Raw genomic sequence first — 20,694 nt, forward strand, 5'->3', positions numbered from 1 at the left:
CGGCTCAGTGGGAGAAAGGAACCCTGTCACTGTCTGCTCTGTTTTCCAAGAAGAAATCTGGCACTTTCTGCTTAGTTGTGGGTGGGAGTGTGAATAACAAACTTCCTCACCAAAGGAGTCCTGCAATTACTATCTGCAGAGTAAAACTAGTTATGGGAAAGGATCAACTACTTTCTTAGACACCAGCTGAAGAGAAATTGAAGTGTTTATACAGAAAATTAGTGTTTACAAGGAGAGAAAAAAGTGATTAACAAAGCACCCACTGCAAGTCCTTCTTTCATAACATCCAACAGCAATTTCTTTTGCTTTGAATTTGTGCTAGTGAAAAAAGGCAAACATGTTTTCCGCCAATATGTGTCTGTCTGTTAGAAGAGAAATAGCAATCACCCTTCAGTTATAGGGTAGACAGCGATGGTCATAACAAACAAAAATTACTTCTGCTATTTCAGGTGAATCTACTCCCAGAAATGGCCTGTACATTTTCTTCTTCTTTTTTTACCTAAACTGGTGCAAAATACAGAATAGAAAGCAGATACAAGGTTTGAGTCTGCAGGATTTGGCACTAATGCCAGTGGAGCAAATACTGATAGAGCTAAACTGGTGTTCATATGTGTTTACTCTAAGAGTGCCAAAACTTTTTTCTTGCTAATACTGGAGAGGTACACATCTTACTTAACAGGCTCTATGTTTAGAAATGAGTTAACACATGCAAAGGCTACTACTTGTGCAAAGATGAACTTACCTGTTTGCATAACTTCTATGATCCCATAAACAAGTGACTATTCAAGGAAATGGTAGCATCCATTTGTAAAACCACACAGAAATTTTACAAATGTAAAATCAAAGGACCTGTGCATGGGAGTATTTGCAGATAAACAGAAAGTTTTACCACATTTAACTCACTTGCCATTACAGCTTTAATAATGCTATGGATGAAAAGTTTTCAACTACAAAGTTGGATTTTAAAAGAATTATATTATGGAAAAGTCTTGTATGAAGAAGAAAAGACAAAACCTACAAAAGAACCACCATAAATGTTAAAGCAGTTGTCAGTATCATAAGCACTTTTTTCCTAGCTAGCTATTCCATTATGATCAAGTTAGTTGATTATATTCTCACTTGCTTTGTAACAGTTGCCAAATTTTACACCTGCAGTTGTTTTCCCTCTGGTATTTCCAGGATAAATACACTTAGTATTTTTGCTGTGAACAGAGTAAACTGATCTATGAGCAATTAACACAATCACTTGCTAATTCCCATACCCCTGTGAGAAGGTAGCCACCACTTTGACAATAACTACTAAAGCCCTACTGGCTGCAGGTTAATCTTCCTAGGTGGCTCTTTTTTAATAGCTCTGTTCTTATTTTGAGCTGCACAGTAGTGCAACCCCCCGTAAAGTCCAATGATCAGGATTCTGCACTGTTTTCAGATTCAGAGAGAAAATGTATGTCAGATCTGTTCTCCGTGGCTTTTTGTAGACAGGGCAGGAGTACACACTTCCTTGTTGCTTCTTTGGATCAGGTAGTGCCGTTGTGCTAACAGCATACACATGTACTACAGGAAGACTTGTGAACAGCACCTGAGAATGTTAAAAGAGACACAGGGCTCAGCATTAGAGAAGCAGGATAGGGTGTCTGAACTCCAAACGCTAGAACTAGATTCAGTGGTAGCCTTCAGCAGAAGCACCAGCACCTCAGCAGAGGTACATGTGAGAACATGTGTCCCATGCTCACTTCCATATTAACCCCAACGTAAAGCCAGTGGGCAGCTCAGGGACAACAGACACCTGGAAGCCTGTAAGGAAGAGAAAGCAGCAGAAGCCTGGAAAACTGCACACCATGGAAGTAAATGGAAAAATGACAGTGTGGTTCTAGGAGAGAAAAAGAAAGACCATTGTCTTTTTTCCCATCCCTTGCCCCTTTGGCTGAGTTCCCTATTTTTAACACACCTCCTGTTCTATGAATGGCAGGACTGAAGCTACAAACGTCACGCTGCCTTTAGTAAGCCTCCTTGTTACCTCTGCACTGCTGGCAGTGGACAGTCAAAGTTCCAAAGCACTTCTTGGTTATTATTCCAGACTAGATCTCCTCAGGTCTAACAGCAATAGAAAGTATTCATTGGCTGGGGGGAAAGAAAGACTCAAACCCAAGAGCAACATGGAAGCTCGGTGAACACTCCAGAGCACCTGGGTAAACTCCATGTTTGAATGTGCATTTTGGAAAGCAGGCAACAGAAGCTACAGCTGGCAAGGTCTGGCTTAGAGGAGTTTGTTATCAGCCAGATGCAGAAGTGGTTTACCTACAAAGAGCAAATACCTCAACTCCAATTCCAGGACAGTTATCATTGATTTGGCAGCTTTCCCTGGGTGGTGACTACAGCATCTAATCACTACTCCATAGCTAGATTTTAAATCTGCTTAGTCACATCAGGAAAATATAACTTCATGCATGGATAACTGAGGGTAAGCCCAGAACTAATACTCTTCCTCCTGTTCAAAAACAAATGTCAAGGTTTTATAGTCATCCAAACAGTGACCTCCACAACAGCTGTGATCAGACCCAGTCCTGGGCTTTCGAAACTGTGGTAGGGTCCCACTTGGTCAGTCAAAAGAAGGCTGACTGGGGGATGCACTATTTTACTCAGACACAGCTGTGCTTCTAAGGTCCCTGAAGCCAAGAAGACCAGCATCTGTTTGCCGTAGTGCAGTGCATCCTAAATTAATTTTCTGACAGTTTTCTTTATTTGGTTCTGGTGGGTAAACACTGTCCTCTTCCCACCCCTGCTAGTGTTCTACCCTGTTAAAACCTGTTGTGAAACCACTGCTGCAGGCACTCAAAATGCCTCCTGGTGTTCTCTGAGCACAATACGTTATGTTACAGCTTGTCATGTTCATGCTTACCTTTGGTGCTGACTCCACCAGCTTACTGTTTTTGCGGTCCCAACCTGCCCCTTCGAGGAAAAGGCCGTATATATAAACCCCACCAATGTCAGCAGGAGGAGGGCCAACAACATCTTCTTTCATCATCTTGGTCACTTCATTGTGTAAAACAACACTGTCGAGTGCCCAGCCTTTTGCTAAATTCATGCGAGTTGTCTCTTGCCTCATAGCAGTTAGGAATCCCTAAGGAGATTGAATATGACATAAAGAGTTTAAAACAACCTTCAATTTACCCATTTCCAACCTTTTTGTCCTATATAAGTGACATAAGCAGTATAAAACCTCAAGCCACAGAATCTCATGTACATGTAAAACTAAATGAAGTAGTGTAAATTCAGTGCTTTCCTACACTTTCCCAGTCCCATTATTCTTATATACTTGGTGTGCATGTGTTAGTGCTAAGAAGCCACCATGTTGGTTTATTTAACATTTTGGAAGCTTCATGTGTAACTCACCTCACTTCACACGCCTACGTACAACCAGCCAGATAGAGAGAGGTTTACAAGGCTGCCTGATTAATGTGCTTTGTGAGGTTTCAAATGCAGATATAATTGCTAAGCCATAAGCGAAACCCTTCTTTTGCGTGCTATATTACCCACCTTTTCTTAGACTAACATTGTAAAAATGCTTTTCAGTCAACACACCTTGAAGTGTTTTACAGAACACAAAGAAAGTACAAACTGGAATTATGCAATTAAATAGTGAAATGCCTCCATCAGTTTGCTAAGTGCAATGCCTTAATATACTACAATCACATACAACTGTAGACAGCAGCAAGATAAACTCACAGCGCTTCATCATAGAATGAAACTAATTCTTTGTTCCAAAGAACTACAGTCTCATGATACAGTTACAAGCTACCACAAGACAAGCCAGGCTGAAGATGCTAGTTATCTTCTCTCATATAACTGTTCATGTGTGCATATACTGCATCACATAGGAAGTACCTTAGTCCTAAAAGACAAGAGAACAAACTGCTTTGCACTTCCAGTGGACATGCTGTAGGTGTACACCTTATCCCACCTTATGGAAAACCATTCCATAGCCAGGAGATGAATTAATGGAACACTAAAATTGAAGATGAAAGAGCAAGGGGGACTTGTTGAGAAGGACAACTAGGAAAGAAGTTTCAGGACAGATTTCAGAGCAGAAAGAGAAGGTATCTGGAGACAGAGATGAGGGAACACAGAGCCACATGGGGAACACACAAAGGTGGGTATTAAACAGCAAACAGCTAGGAAGAAATCAGGAGCAATAAGGGAATTAAACAAGCTTTTTATTTTTCTTCAGTATTCACCATGCAGGATGCTTGGTTGAGCTACTGTTAGGGCTAAAGGAACGGAAAGAAGTCAGACACAGAAACATTAGTACACTGGTCTACTGAATGCAGAGGCCAGCCAATGGCTGCTGGGACTGGAGCTCTTGTTGCATGGGTGTCCTGGGTTCAGCAGTAGCAGTCATTTTTTCTCCTTAGTAGCTGGTGCAGTGCTGTGGTTTTGGCTTTCAGCCTGGTAACAGCACAGATAACATCGATGGTTTTAGTTGCCACTCAGTAATGTTTACTCTGACCAAGGACTTTCTGAGTCTCATGCTCTGCCAGGGAGGAGGGGAAGCTGTGAGGAAGCAGACACAGGACACCTGAGCCAAACTAGCCAAAGGGGTATTCCATACCACAGCACGTCATGCCCTGGCTGTATAAAATGGGGGCAGTTACCCGGAAGGGCTAGATCAGTGCTTGGGTCGGGCTGGGTATCATTCGATGGGTGGTGAGCAGTTTTATTCTCTTCCTTTGTTATTTCCCCTATCACTATTATTATTGGTGGCAGCAGTAGTGATTTGTGTTATACCTTAGTTACTGGACTGTTCTTATCTCAACCCATGAGAGTTACGTTCTTTTGATTCTCCTCCCCATCCCTCTGGGAGCAGGGGAGAGGAAGGGGGGAGAGTGAGAAAGCAACTACATGGTTCTGAGTTACTGACTGGACTTAGACCACGACAATGTGCTAAGCACTTTGTAGCTATACCCTTTAAGTTATGAGAACATGAGATGACATTTATGAATTCAGATGCTTCAGTTAACTGACATTGGTTTCTTCTCATTAATATCATTCCAGAGACCCCAGGACAAGTATTTTAAAGAGTTTTTGTGATAGCAGAGATAATTGTAATTGCATTTGAAATAGTTGGGAACTCTAGCACATAGCTAAGGGAGACAGGATTAAAGTTCTTCTATCAGAAATGCCATTAAATGAAAGCAGAATCCTTGTAGTTAATTTGTGGAATTTTAATTTGTAGGAACATGCTAGAACCAGTTTAAAATACACAGTGTTCACTGCCAGAAGGCTCCAGAGGGCTACTGGATCCCAGATAAAGTGAAATATTCAAGAAAGAAGAGCCTGAAGAGAACAGGGCAGAGCAATGACTGTATTAAGGGAATCAGTTCAAAGGCACTGTGGACACATTGGAATAAAAGTAAGCTCAGAGCTGTGAGTTGTCTTCAGAAATAAGACTAAGGTTGCAGACTATTGTGACAGAAATGGCAGGACCTATATGCTGTCTGCAGTGGGACTTGTAACACTGCTCTGCTCATTTGAATGAATCCTAGGCAGTGTTTAAAGGCTACAGCTGTGAGATGAAGGCTCAGCTGTGTATCCCAGAGTGGGTGAATGGAACAATAAACAGCAAGAAAAAAACTTAAGTGACTTAAGGTGCCACTGTGTGGCTGAGTGCTTATCTCTCCCCGAACCCCCCTGACAGGAACATAATGGACCACTTGCCATGACATTTGTTTTGATTTCCTTGTTTGGGTTTTGTTTTCTCGTGTGGGTTTTTTCGGGAGGGGTGGGGGAGCATGTTGAGATTTCAGAAGCAGGGAAAGTTATTTCTTCTTTCTTCACCTGCCTTTTCCTGAACTTCTCCCTGGCCCACTCAATGAAGGCTGTTAAAGCTTTGTCCCTTCGCCTTCTAACAACCCATGCAAACTAAGCCTGAACATTCCAGTGAGGGAGAAGCAGGCATCCCTGGAAGCTATGACAAAAGATGTGGAAATCTGTTCAGTCTATTGCTTTCACAATCATATTCTCTCCTTTACCTTGCTTAGGTGGCTCCTTATTTGTCACTTCTTTTGCAATTTCTACAGCAACCAAATTATGACAGGTTTACTAGAATTAAGTGGGCACTGAGGAATAGAGACATTGTACTTCATATCCTTATCAGTATTCACATTGCTTTGGCATCTAAGGGTCTTAGAAATAGGCTGAGGGTTCATTATGCTAAGTACTATGCAACCTCAAAGACAGTTCTGCCTCACAGGTCTTAAAATCTATATATAGTGGAAGTGACAGCAACTGGATACAGTGATGCAAACAAGGAAATGCTGCAATATGGAAATTGGGAGGTAGAAATGAGAAATGCATAGTGGATTTTTTTTTTATTATTATTATTTTTTTACAAAAAAGTCCAGTAACATCAGATTAACTTCCAGGAGGGAAGAAAATTCATTTCTTGTTTTGTTCACCCCAGTTATCTTGGCCCAGTGCGGACACACAGAGGGAATTGGCTTTCTTTTACACAGAAGTCTGAGCCTGCCCTCATTTGTATCACTATAAATAAAGATTAACTTCTGTGAAATTACTGAATTTATCCTGGTGTATAAACAGTCCAAGAGAAGGCAGAGTCAGGTCCTATATTACTTTTTATTGCCAGAATGCCTCATTCTCCCAGGGCTGTAAATCTACTTTATTGCCTTGTGTTATCCATGGCATTTATCCATTGACTATAAAGCAAACATTGAGATCTATGCAAGTAGGCAAATTACAAATTACTTAGGAGCTGCATTTCACCTCACAAATAAAAGGATTTTTCCTGACAGTTTCTCAGGCATTACAAACAAGCCATTAGAACCGCAGCAGTAATACTTCATCACCTCAAATTGCTTGAGAAGATAAATATTCTTAACATAAGAAATACTGATTTTAAACACAGTGATATGACTATTAACAAAACAATAGTTAATTAAATAGTAAAGGAGTCTTTGCTCAGGTGACTTTCTTGTAGAACGAGCCACTTCCACAGCCCAGGTTACAGAAAATGGAGACATCTGATTCTTGAACTTGTGATTGTCATCACATTTTTAAATCAGGTAAGCATATCTCATTCCGGGATTTTTTTTGTCTGCACACTATATATTTAGGGATTTTTAGACCTATGTGCTATGAAGTGTTTGATTTTTGCATTTCTAGAGGCTTTCTCGCTTACTGTGTTCTATGAAACTACAACTTGCTAGGGGGATACTTGACTCCGATTATTTGGCAGCTTTTTTGAGAAATCCAGATGTATACATCCAAAAGAAAGTAGGATACCCGATTTGGGCTGGCAAAATTTCAGAACTGACAAAACCCCAAAGCACAAAAAAGCTAGCTAAAATGGTCAGTACAAAGTCTGTATCAGCTCCTGCTCATCTGTAATGCAAAAGCAAACATCAACAAACCCAAAAGCCTGTTAAGGTTGCATGCAGCCTGATCATTGCAAAGATTAGTTAGGAACATTTTAGAGTGCTACTATCAATGTGTTGTTAACAAACCAAGTATGGAAGCATAAGCATTTTATTAAAACTCCTACTCCTCTCCCTCATACTTTTGCTTGGGAACCCTTTGTTCAAGGATTCTGTGAGAACACTTCCATGCTATAAAGTGTTACTGGCAGACAGCTGACACAGACAGGAGAGATGATAGATGGATATTTCCCAGCAGTAGTCCTAGAGAATATTTGCCAATGCTGCTCTCTCTATTCTAGGCAGCTGTTTCAGCTAGCTTCTGCATTGCTAACAAGTACTGAGATTAAAATAGATCTTTAAAATAGCTTTTGCTAAGGCTTCACAGGAACCTGTTGGCTGAATACTCTCACAATGACTCACTTCCACAACTCTCACTTCCCACAAACATCTTTGAATCATGAAAAGCTTTAATGAATGTGTACAGCTGTGTGAAAACACTACACATCACCTAGGTATGTATACTTTACCTCTTTTAACTCTGTTGTCAGCTGTTCCCTTTTTTGTCTTTCATTTTGTGCCAGGTTTTTATTTCAGATGGTGCAGGCAAGAGGCTGGGGTTTTTTCTATGTCTCTGCAGATCAAGTCTGGCACAATTCTGGGGTGATATAAATAACAAACCTTCCATTTCAAGGAACTGATTTGCAAGGATTGAGAGCCAAGCCCAAATCTCTTCTTCCTATGTCAAAGTTCTAAAACTTATCTTTTTTGTACTCAAAGGAATTTTCATGCAATGAATGAAAAACAGATTGCTGTAACAGAGGAGGGGGTAAAGGATGATAACACTGAAATGTGAAAAGATGTACCTACTCAATTTCCACACTATAATTAAAGCAACCAGATGAATTTCATTATTTCAGTAAAATTATTTTGGTCTAGCAAAAATGTTTAGTAGATGTTGATACTAATTTATCCTGTATTTATGCTAAAAATGGAATTTAGATTATACTTCAAATAGTCACGATTGAATCAGCTTGAAATTCTCTCAGAGTTTAATTTAACTGTTACATAGGAGTTAGTTAGAAAGATTGATCTGGCAATCTTACCTGTGGATTAAAGAATCCTGTTATCCAGAATTGGTTTGGTCGGCCATCCCGCAGCCAACTGCTGAACTGCTGGTTTCTTTCAAGAAGCTCAGTAAACCAAAATCCTAAAGTAGACGACTCCCAGGAAATCCTAAACCATAGTTTTGGAATTCTAGCATCATACATATTATCTAAAGCATCTTGCAATTCTTCTGACATAATTATGGTTCCTGGAAGAGAAAGTAAAACATTCAGAATGAACTTTCCCCTAGCTTGCAGAGGCAATTAAAACTCCCAACAGACATTCTGAATCTAATAAATCCTCTTTTGTTCTGCTTTAATTGCACACCTGTTGCACTAAAGTCTTATCAGTTTGCACTTAATTTGCTCAAACTTGATTCAAAGCTAAAGGTGACAAGATAAATGATATTTCTTCTGTTATTTTGATCAGAAATAAAGTGGGTTTTTTAAACAGCCCCTTTTCCCTCATACACATTATTTATATTCATTATATTGACACAGTGTTTGGAATGTGATTAATCATTTAAAACTCTTTAATATATTTTAATGGTTCCCACACACATGATCAGTGATAGAGATATACTGTGTAACTCATCTATATCTTAAGCATGTACTGACAATGATTACATTTAGGAAAATCACTGTTATTAATGATAGGCAACTTTGTACATTTCCATTAGCAAGATTCTCAGTGGGAAAGCGGTACGTAGAATAAAGCTAGAGGCAAGATTTTTTTTGGGGGGGGAGGGTAGTGACAGTGTGTGCTCACATATTCCATGAAAAGTACTGTTGTGTCCATTAAAATACTGACATTTACAAAGACAGTAAGTTTTCAGTGACACTCACCATTCCATGTGCCAGAAGTTCCTATATCTTGTCAGTTTGTATTCTCAATAGTACTGAGATCTGGCATATGGCTGTGCCTCATTTGCATTATAGAAGCTTTTCTGGAAGCTTCCATTCTGATTAAATGTTCATGTAACACCCATGTTCAATGTACCATCATACACACAGCTGCTGTAATTGCCATAAAGGCCACAAGAGATATCAAACAGAATTAGGTGCCTTCGACCACAAAACATGTAAAGGAAAGGGAAGTGCTCTAGGTGACTGCAAACGATTGCAATGGCCCATCCAAACATACCTGGAAGGAAATGTGGCCTATAATAGGTATTCATTTCACATTCCTTCCTTTCACTGAATTTGGCAGGCCCCCAGTTCAGGGGAAGAAGAATAATATCCAGAAACCAAACACCAGCTTTTAATTTAGAAGAATATAGCAGCCAACCTAAATACTTGTATAACATTTTGTGCAAATTTGGTACTTTCTACTATATATCAATCAATGACAAATAGGCTTCAATTTCTTCTAGCATGAATGCTAATGACCTGCTCTCATTTATATGCACCTCTTTTTCTGCAACAAATGCTATAAGAAAACCAGCAACTTTTGCAAAACCGCAAATAAAAAATACTGCCTGTCCCACATTCTCTGTAATGGCTTCATAGTCCATTCAGAATCATGTTTTGGTATGACTAAAAGTCTATTATAACACAATTAATAAACCTTCTCTTTGGGTATAAATCTCTGCAACACACAACCAAGAGCACCAACAGTTAAGAAAGAAATCACTCTGTGACTTCTCTGTCACCTCTGCTTTGCCTAGAGAATTATAATATTACATCATACACTTTATTCATGCTCTGGAGGCAGAAAAAGTGAAAAAGTCATGCAACACACTTTGGTTTCAAGTTGAAGCAACTGTAGGGTGGGCAGAAAACAAGTGAAGAGCATCCTGTTTGAGCCCTGGGGATCATTGCCATTGAAACCAAATAAAAATAGAACCCTTTAATCTCCGGTTCTTCCTTGTTTTCAGGTGATGCAGCCAACCTGCTCCTGCAACAAGAGTCATAAGAGAGCTACATGTTCTCCTCCATTTTTGTGGGCAGGCTGGAGTTTTTCAAATACGGAGATACAACTAGTCTCTGCCCTAAAGCATAGTGAAATCTTTTAGGATATCTGCCCATTATGACTCAGAGCAGCTGTTGAGAACACTAAGCCAGAGTGTTCTTGAGGATGAGGTATGTTCACAGTTCTGGCCTTGCCCATGTAGCTGCATAAATATTCCTAGTGAGTGGGTGTCATCTCTGGCAGTAGGCATACGGTGTTTGAATTTCAGCACTAAATGGCATTTGTGGGCGTTGGGATGCATTCCTGAAGCTAAAATACTCTCATAAAATGAAAAATAATAAAATAAAATAAAATAAAATAAAATAAAATAAAATAAAATAAAATAAAATAAAATAAAATAATAAAATAAAATAAAATAAAATAAAATAATTGTCAGAAATAAAATCAGTAACACATGAGAAAAACAGTGGCATCTTTTTGAAGAAAGGTGATACACGTGTTTGAAAAACTACATTTGATAAACTGAATGATTAGCACAACCATAGGCTTCTCATATTTAACTTCTGAGAAGCTCGGAGCCCTGGTTATCATAAGAAGAGACTGAATGTCCTGTGAACTTAACATGACAAGCTTGAATGTTCAATGAATCGGACAGGCCAGCTGTTTATAACTTGGTTATTTTGGGGTTTACTTTGTGATACTCCCTTTCTTGAATGGAACAAAGCTCATTAGAAAATGACTGATGAAAGGTCAGGTCAGTTAAAGACATCAGGGTATTTCCATGCTTCAAAAATAATATGGACTGTAGACATACTGTTTGCACAGTATACACAATTTGGAAATCAGGATTCGCCTTTTTCATTGCCCTAGATTTGTACTGTCTCACTTCTAAACCACATCTAAATGTATCCAATTGCTGTATAGTAAGTAAGCCAGATAAAGCTATTCAGTTCTGATGATAACTTGGTTTTATTGGTAACTAATGTAAATAGCCTATTCTTTCAAACTGATCTGGTTTTAGGGTGATTCAGTCAATAGATATAATGCTTTGAATGGACTACATCAGCGAGTTGCCCCTTCTTACTACCATACCTACCACAAGCTGAATCTGAAAACTGTGGAATTTGTAAAATCTGGGTCTAAATTTTTAATTGCACATTTAGGAAAGCCTGTATCTGGACTATCAAGCTTGCATATTTCATTTAAATGAGTGGATAAAGTTAGGAACAAAGGAAGGACCCTAAACTCCACCATGAACCAAAAAAGCCTCAACCGAAAAAAATCCAAAAGAAGTGACTGGCTCCCTTCCCACAGGCATGGATGTGAATCCAGAAAAAAGCAATAATTACGTAGGATACAAACTAAATGAGAAGTAGCTAGTTTTTCCATCAACTACAGTGTGCCTATAGCTGACATCATTATAACAGGACTGGAGACTACCCCCTGGAGGACAATATTTGCTAGACGATGAGTCTGTTGAGCTAGCCTTAACAGTACACAGAGGAAGAGCTCAGTGAAAGCATCAATCCTTTCTTGACTGTCACAGTTGCAACTATAGAAGTTGATCTTTTCATCCTTTAATCCCTGCTCAAGTTTACCTCCCAAGCAACCAGTTTTGTTATTCAACCAGTCACTCCTTGCCTCCACCACCAAGCTTAACAACCTGTTCTTCATTGAACATGTTGAAGAGAAAATCCCATCTTGCTTGTAACTTTATCAGCTTTCCTCCCTTTCTGCTTTATGACAACAGATAACTTGTTTGTGCTTTCCACAAAGAAAGCATGATTTACTTTTCCACCCAAGGGTACAAGGTATACAGGATACTAGATAAAACCAATAAAAGCTAATGTATGTTTCCCCATACCTAAAACTTTATCTTTTTTTTGCAAGCTTTAGGACATCTTGCATCTGGGGAAGAACAACCCCATGTACCAGTACAGGTTGGGGGTTGACCTGCTGGAAAGTAGTGAAGGGGAAAGGGACCTGGGGGTCCTTGTGGATAGGAGGATGACCATGAGCCAGCAATGTGCTCTTGTGGCCAAGAAGGCAAATGGCATCTTAGGGTGCATTAGAAAGGGAGTGGTTAGTAGGTCAAGAGAGGTTCTCCTCCCCCTCTACTCAGCCTTGGTGAGGCCGCATCTGGAATATTGCGTCCAGTTCTGGGCCCCTCTGTTCAAGAAGGACAGGGAATTGCTTGAAGGAGTCCAGCGCAGAGCCACAAAGATGATTAAGGGAGTGGAACATCTCCCTTATGAGGAGAGGCTGAGGGAGCTGGGTCTCTTTAGCTTGCAAAAGAGGAGACTGAGGGGTGACCTCATCAATGTTTACAAATATGTGAAGGGTAGGTGTCAGGATGATGGAGCTAGGCTTTTTTCAGTGATATCCAGTGATAGGACAAGGGGCAATGGGTGTAAACTGGAGCATAGGAAGTTCCACGTTAACATCAGGAAGAACTTCTTTACTGTAAGAGTGACAGAGCACTGGAACAGGCTGCCCAGGGGGGTTGTGGAGTCTCCTACACTGGAGATATTCAAGGCCCGCCTGGACAAGTTCCTGTGTGATGTACTGTAGGTTACCCTGCTCTTGCAGGGGGGTTGGACTAGATGATCTTTTTAGGTCCCTTCCAACCCTTGGGATTCTGTGATTCTGTGATTCTGTGATTTCTGCTGTCTCAGAATTAGATTCCACCACTGCTTTGCTCAAAGAAGTTAACTTCTTTGCTTCAGGAAGTTCTTTGGGTATTTCCTTCTTTCTTCACGGGCAGCACTTGGGCACTTCAGCACTTGGAGGGGATTTGTAGGAAGTTCTCAGAAGCTCATTTAACTTCAAGATGCTGTTTTAATCCTAAGGCTTTCATCAATTTATCACCTCCTTTTGCTCCTGGTCTCCAGAACAGTGAGTAAATCAGACAGCCAAGTCTTGCAAGGCACAGCACTTTCTCCGTTTTTACCTGTGGACTGTGGTATTCTCTCCAGCTGCACTTAACCTTTACCCCTGTTCTGCTTTCTGTTTGTTTCCCACTTTCTTTTTCTGGTGCAGAATCTTCTGATTTAATTCTTCAAGTCAGAAGAGATGAAAGGAACTGAAAAACTTGAGTAGCATGCACTTTTTCACATAGAAAAGCACACAGATTCTCTGCAAGAGCTAATTCCTTCAGTCAGTAAGAAGGCAATTTGAAAGAAACCTTGCAAATTGTTCTGAAAGTTTATCAGCTCCACTTCTAAATGCACTTGGCTGCACCCAACAAAGGACTCAAAACAAAAATTTTAAAGGAATAATTTGAAGATGAAACTTCAAAACTCCCCAAAAGTAATACAAGTCACTACCTTGAGCTAAAGTAATAGAACAGGCCGGTAAACTATTCTCTGTAGTTAGTCTTAAATGTGCGGTGCGTGTTTCTAAACAGTTTTCCTAGCCAGCATCGTGGCAAGCATACAAAACAGTTATAAAGAAGTCCAGAAATAACATGCCACACATTGTAAAAGGCAACAGGAGGCATTCTGGCATTCTTATCAGGATGAGAAGTAAATTAAATCCTCATCCAAAAGTGGAATACACAGATGATCCCTACAAGCCTTACACATACACACTGTAAGAATTAGCAAGAACCCAAGATTTTTCAGTCCAAAAGTCTATTACTATCATGAGCAGGTCAAACCAAAATTTTATTAGTGTTACCAGTCTGAAAGCATTACAAGTCAAAACACAACTTAGCCAGCCAGTGGGAATGAGTCCATACTCCTTCCCTTCACTGGAAATCAGCATCCTCTGTACTCTGGCAAGGCTAGTTTCCTGAGCTTCAGTTTTTCACCACATAGTTTAGATACAATAAATTACCAGCTACCTTTTTTGGAGTGCACTTATATCCCTCTTGTAAGGTGCTACATACAATAACAGAAATTCTTTGCAGCAACAGGATGTAAACACTACTGTCAAGACCATGATATCCTGACTTGGAAAAAAAAAATAGTGAATATTTACCTCATTCTTTCAGGAGCTTGACACATGAGCTTGTGTAGATAACATAAGAATTCTAAGTGATTCCTATTATGTGTGTAGAACTAACTATATGCTACCTCACATCCACATGAAGTTCTGGGTGTTTCAACATATTCTTATACGAATGACAATAAGGAAACACCCAAGGCCAACATGCTGGTTAGCAATGCAATATAAGGATGGCAATGATATAAAAGCAGGTAATAAAATAGCTTTAATAAGGTAGCAAATCAATGACTGAAATGTACAGAAACTAGTGAAATGCTCCAGTATTCCTCCAGGCCTTGCTATTAACAGCTATTATTCAATCTTAATCATAAAGTTAAAAAAAAATTGAAACACATACAAAAATGCATAAATTTTTGCTCTCTAATACCTTCTCTTTCAATAGTCTTACCTGCCTTTTCTCACACTTCTCAACCTGGCATAAACCTATACCTGAAATGTGCTAGTGTATTAATTTTAATGCCTTTTCATGCATATAATTTATACATCATTTAAAGAACATACACACGGTATACATCTCTGTGGGTAAAAAGAGAGCAAATAGCAAAGTCCCATCTTCCATTAGTAATATCTTTGTTCCTGACCCTATTATTCCAAAAGTTCTGATTGCCCACTGCCCTCTATTTCAATGTCGTTTGAGAGTAGTCTGTGATTATTTTTTTATCCCCAAAGTCCTGGCATCTAGGTTATGTATGGTGTGCATTACATGCATGAAAATATGCTAGCGTTGTAACATGAGGGATGTCATATTGCAACTGCAGTGAAAAGTTTGCTTAAGGCTGGTAGAGTTGCTCCATGACAAATGCCATCATGACTTCTGAAGCAGATATTTGTATTGATCCACTTATTTTGCCTTCTATGTTGGTCTTACATCTTATGGCTTCTGCAGGTACTTGTCTTGCAAGTACTAAGAAAAATGTAAGAAACAGAAACTCTGGGCCTGTGGAAACAAACCTTTACATACTACAAGACATGCAAAATCTTTTAGAGGGATTGCTCTATTCTCAGGATATATGTTAACAGGAAAAGAACTTCTCTCTCCTAACTCTGCAAGTACTGCACAAATAGCAGTGGGAGTTCTGTGACCATGTGGCATATACACGACATGAAAGGATAAGAAATTCAAGGTTTCTTGTAGAGCCTTCACTTGTTCATGAAGCAGGCAGTTCTAAAGGATTAGTTTGAAAACACAAAGGTATAAGGTACCAGCAACAAATGCCAAGCTGATTCAGTCTTGTGATCAAAAGAAGAATCTAGGTATAAATAAGTGAGTTAAGAAAGCCCTTGGACAGATTGCTAAGCAGGTTAAAAAAATCAGGAAATAAAACCAAATGAAAAGCTGTGCTTATTTTCATCACAAAGGATTTGATATCCACTTTGAGTGCTACTACAAGCACACTCCACTGCTGAGGTTCATGGAAGCCACCCAAGGGTCACTTGGAATATCTCCCACAGAATCTACCTTCTCACTTTCTTTGCCAATAGAAGACACATCAGGGTGGCATCAAAATGCTTACCACTCCTACTTCAGTGCATGGTGAAATAAAGAGAACACCCTCAATCCTACAGATAGGACACCTGCAGTTCTCCTCTATTCAAACAAACTCTAAGAGACTAGGAATAGCTGAATGGCTCATTAGATTTTATTGCATTTAAAGACTTCTGAAGAACTAATCTTAATGACTTATCTTCATTAGTAGGAGAGGGGCTTTGAAGTGCCCACTCTCCAGCAAACAGTTATGGTACTAGTATTCTGTGCCAGAGGCCTTCATGATTCCGCAGGAGGAAGATAATGCAAGTACACAGGAGTTCATATATTTCCCTACATAGAATATGGTCACCTTCTGCCAGGGGCTCAAGAACTGATGTTCATAACTGTCCTGGGTTGAGCAGCAGCAGTCATTTTTCTCCTTCTTAGGAGCTAGTACAGTGCTGTGTTTTGATCTTTTGGCCTTGGAACAGTGGTGATAACGCCGATGTTTTCAGTTGCTGCTCGAATGTTTGGTCTGGCCAAGGACTTTCTGAGCCTCATGCTCTGCCAGGGAGGAGGGGAGGCCGGGAGGGAGCAGAGACAGGACACCTGACCCAAACTAGCCAAAGAGGTATTCCATACCACAGCACGTCATGCCCAGGATGTAACTTGGAGTGACCCGGAAGGGGTAGAGGGACTGCAGGGTTGGAGGAGGTATCGGTCAGTGCTTGGCTGGGGGGAGTGGGGCAAGTTATCAGTCGGCTGGTGTTGAGGTGTTGTATTCTTTCCTCTTGTTATTTCCTTTAGCACCATTATTACTGGTGGTAGCAGCAGTGATTTGTGTTATACCTTAGTTACTAAACTGTTCTTATCTCAACCTGTGGGAGTTGCATTCTTTTCGATTCTCCTCTCCGTCCCTCCAGGAGCAGGGGGAGGGCAAGAAGGGGGGGAGTGAGTGAACGAGGTTTGTGGTTGGGTTTAAACCACGACAATAACCCATTAGGATCTGGAGGTTTCGTTCAAGTCCCATGTCTTACTGGTTCTTTTTTCTAAGAAGATTTCTCTATTTGGAACATAAGCTCTATTCAGGTCACTTGAGAGAACAATAATCATGGCTGTTTTCTGATTTATGTGAAGCTCTGTATTATACCAACTGTGAAATAAATTCTGGGCAATCAATAAGTAATTAAAACAGAACTAATGGTTGCACATAACTGAGAGTACAAAGTGCAGCTACAATCTAATTATTATAATTTGATCCAAAAAAAGTATCCCTCCAGGCAGCAAAGTTTATTGGTAGAGATGCTGGCTTGTGAGGCATGGCTGCCAACAAACATGTTGATCATATGCTGAGCACCCTCACCCCTCCCAGGAGCTGAACACTGCTTAATCTGCCCTCTGGATAGATGGACAAAACTGGCTCTGCTATTTCTCTCAACATCCCTCATGTTCAGCTGCACATGGGCTCTCACTGGGGAGGGCTTTATATTCCTTCAGACCCAATTCAGTGAGCAACAGCAAAATGACAAGGTCCATCTATTCACATCCAACCTGCAGAATCAAATATTCAGACCTCTTTTCACAAAGTTACATGGTACGACGTGAACATCCGCTATATCCTTAAACACAAAATTTGTTTGAAAAATTAGATTTCTTATGAGTGGATACTCAAGCTTTAACAGGTTCCTGAAGCCAGGGCCAAGGGCACGACCAAGGCAGATATCAAAGTTCACACAACCTTTTTGAGAAGGCAGATTACCTCACTGTAATGAAAAAGGAGCACCTTGATGGTCTGAGATTGCAGTTGACTAGTTTTGGGAGACAACCTAGTGTGAGAGAGTTTGGGGTTTTCCCCCTTGCTAAGACAAGAGAGAGTGACTAAATGTTCTTCCCATCCCCTAATTAATGGTCTACCACATGTGCTTGACGTAAAATGAAACCGTCAGAAGCCATTAATCGTCATTGTTAACTATATATCCAGTTTTGTTTTCAGAGCAAATTTTCGCTATATTTAACTCACCTGCCCCTAAGAAAATTATAATATTTTACAGGATTGCACAAAAGTTATAGCATTAACTTGATTAAACGCTTGATAGAGGACTGTGCCCACTGTGGAACTGAGTGCTAAGTGCAAATAAATTATGTCACTCATGCACCCCTCTGCAGAACACTCTACATTTTGAGACTTTAGATACATCTGTCACAATCAAGGAAAGATTAATACTTTCTTGGATGGAAAGCATTATTTTAATTTACTTGAAAATGGATTCTATGCACATATATAAGGCACCTTTCAGCTCAATATTGAAAACAGAGGACAATTGTTTCTTCCAGCTTGATCTTTGCATAGGTTATGACAGGATATGGAAGCTGATTAGCCTCAGGCACATTTATGAACCTCTTTCCTACATTCAGATTATAGGTATGATGTTTCTGAAGCATGCATAATTGTCCTGGTGTATAATAAAAATGATAGAAAAAAAATCCCTTTTTATTTTTTATGTAACAAAATTACAAATGAAAAAAAAATCTCCCTTCATGAAAAACTTATTGTCAAAAAACTGGAAAATACCAGTAAGAGAGATTGCAGTACTGGTGTCACCTATTTCAGAGTGGACCAGTTGTGAAGCACTCAGAATTTCTCCCTGTGGGGACAGTTAGCTGTTTCAGATATTTTCTGCCTCTCTGCTGGAGAACAGCAGACTTGAGTGAAGTCTTAATCAGTGGAACTGAACTGTTTCTGCTTCATTCTCATTTACTGTTAATTCAAGAAGCTTAGCTGAGCAACAGTATACTTTCCTTACTGGAAATTTCAGCTCTTGCAGATAAGCAAAATGGGAAGTGAAAATAAAAAGCCGACAGTAACACCATTATCCCTTCTTTTTCCTCACTCTTTTTCTGATCAAATGTTCCATCTGCTTCTAGTTGCCTGTACTCTTGACTACATTCACTGTTGCTCACTTTCAGCCAGATACTCTTGTCTCTGAGAGATACAGAATGCTATTGCCTATATCCAGTGACAGCTAAAAGAAGAGCCCTATCACTCTCTTGACTGGCACTCCCACTCACTTCATTTTCTATTTACAGACATCCCATTTGTTATAACCAGTTTCAAAAACATTGCAAATCTCACCTTAAATTAGATTCTTTACCACCTGGACTCCTGAGTTCCCTCAATTACTTATCAGCAACACTTCTACCTTGTTCTATATAATTATGTCTCAGCTTAATTTCATAAATGACTCTGGCATATGACCTGTGGACTTGATCATGCAATTCAGCTCCTCTGAGCTCTGTAGAGACCCTAGAGAGAATCACAAAAGTGTAGTAATGCTGTGGGACACGCAGCACATGCAAACAGAATAAATCAAGGTGGAATGTCCCTCAGAGGTGCAGACAGGAGACTTTAAGGGCTAGAATTAGTGGTCATATGATAAAGACAGTGAAGAAGAGAAAAGCTGGGAGAGGGAAAGAACAAAAGAGAAAGAGGTAGAAATGAAGGAAAGGAGGGGAAATGTTTATTTAGTTATATAGTATAAGCAAGCATTATTAATAAATACTGCAACTTAATTAGTATGATTTTTAACATTGTAACTTACCATCGATAGCCAATTTGAGATCAGTCAGTGTAGTTCGAACTCTTGATAAAACATGTTGCATTCGGTCAATTTCTTGACGGAGAAATATGTTTATGGGCTGCATAGCTCCCATCTTTTCAAGCTGGGCTTTCACCTAATCAAGAATAGTGTAATAATCATAAAATTTAATCTGTTTCCTATGCAGTAATTTTTGAAAGTAAAAGGATGTTTTTTCTATTGTATCGTGTAATTCCTAAGAAACTTTTATGTAACAGATGGCCATTCAAGTCCTGTGCCAACTGTAAGATTTAGGACACTGTGACTCATCAGCTTAACAAAAGGAGCTCCTCCATCATTCTAAGGAGGGAAAGTTCCCTCTTTTTTGGAGGGACACAGCAGTTCCTTCTGTCCTTGTTAGGCTGCAGGGTCTTGGATCTTAATCCCTTCCCCTCCCTAACCACATGCTCTACAAAACTGTTTGATGGTAACTTCTTTATATTTCCAAATCGTGCTAGGTGAACTTTCTCATCTCTGCTTGCCCTGCTGAGTTAAAATAGAGTTACAAATGGAGTTCAATTTAAGAAGCACAATGATATATAAAAGCTGCTTCTTTAAATAGCATGAATCACTCATAAGACAAAGTGGTCATGGACACATTACTAGAGAGGCAAGATCAGCAGGATAAGATGCCACAGGATTCTGTTAACCATTATGTGCACCATTTTGTAGGTAGAAGCTTTTGTCCTTAACTTTTAAGGGTAATAGTTTCACTCATATTCAACAGAGAACATTTTCAAAATAGAATCAGTTGTGTGTGTTACTTAGGAACATGTCACAGCAATGATAGCAAAGCATTCCCTATCCCATTTTAGCACATGATGCACGTGTAATATGTTTCAGACATACACTGTATGCTCCATATATACCAAAGATCACTGTATACAATGGTGCATGAAGGAGGACCTAGTTGCACCTGCTGAAATCATGGTGCCTATACCTCACATAGTACTAGAATTCTTGACTTTAAAGACTTTCAATCATCTTTCTTCCCTATGACTTGGCTTTCGGAAAACTAGTGGCCGCCTCTCTTTACTTGCTCACACCCAGCCACATGTATAATCTTTCACATTGAAGAACCCTGAACCCTGATCTTTGCCATATGCCATAGTCACTCCTTTCCTCTGCAGGTGAA

General features: G+C 39.7%; 1 protein-coding gene across 1 annotated transcript in view; it reads right to left on the reverse strand.

Annotated features, from left to right (window-relative positions):
* Positions 1–935: 935 nt before the first annotated feature.
* Positions 936–20,694, reverse strand: part of LOC136008472 (dynein axonemal heavy chain 5-like) — a 176,741-nt gene continuing 156,982 nt past the window's right edge. Inside the window, exons 74-77 of the mRNA XM_065667810.1 lie at positions 19,524–19,656; positions 8,537–8,745; positions 2,900–3,121; positions 936–1,579 (exon numbers count right to left, since the gene is read on the reverse strand). Coding sequence (XP_065523882.1) covers positions 1,361–1,579; positions 2,900–3,121; positions 8,537–8,745; positions 19,524–19,656 — 783 coding nt within the window. The 3' untranslated portion in view covers positions 936–1,360. The remainder of the gene's footprint in view (positions 1,580–2,899; positions 3,122–8,536; positions 8,746–19,523; positions 19,657–20,694) is intronic.

The sequence above is a fragment of the Lathamus discolor genome, chromosome 2 (assembly GCF_037157495.1).
Source record: "Lathamus discolor isolate bLatDis1 chromosome 2, bLatDis1.hap1, whole genome shotgun sequence".
In the NCBI taxonomy this organism is placed as follows: Eukaryota; Metazoa; Chordata; class Aves; order Psittaciformes; family Psittacidae; genus Lathamus; species Lathamus discolor.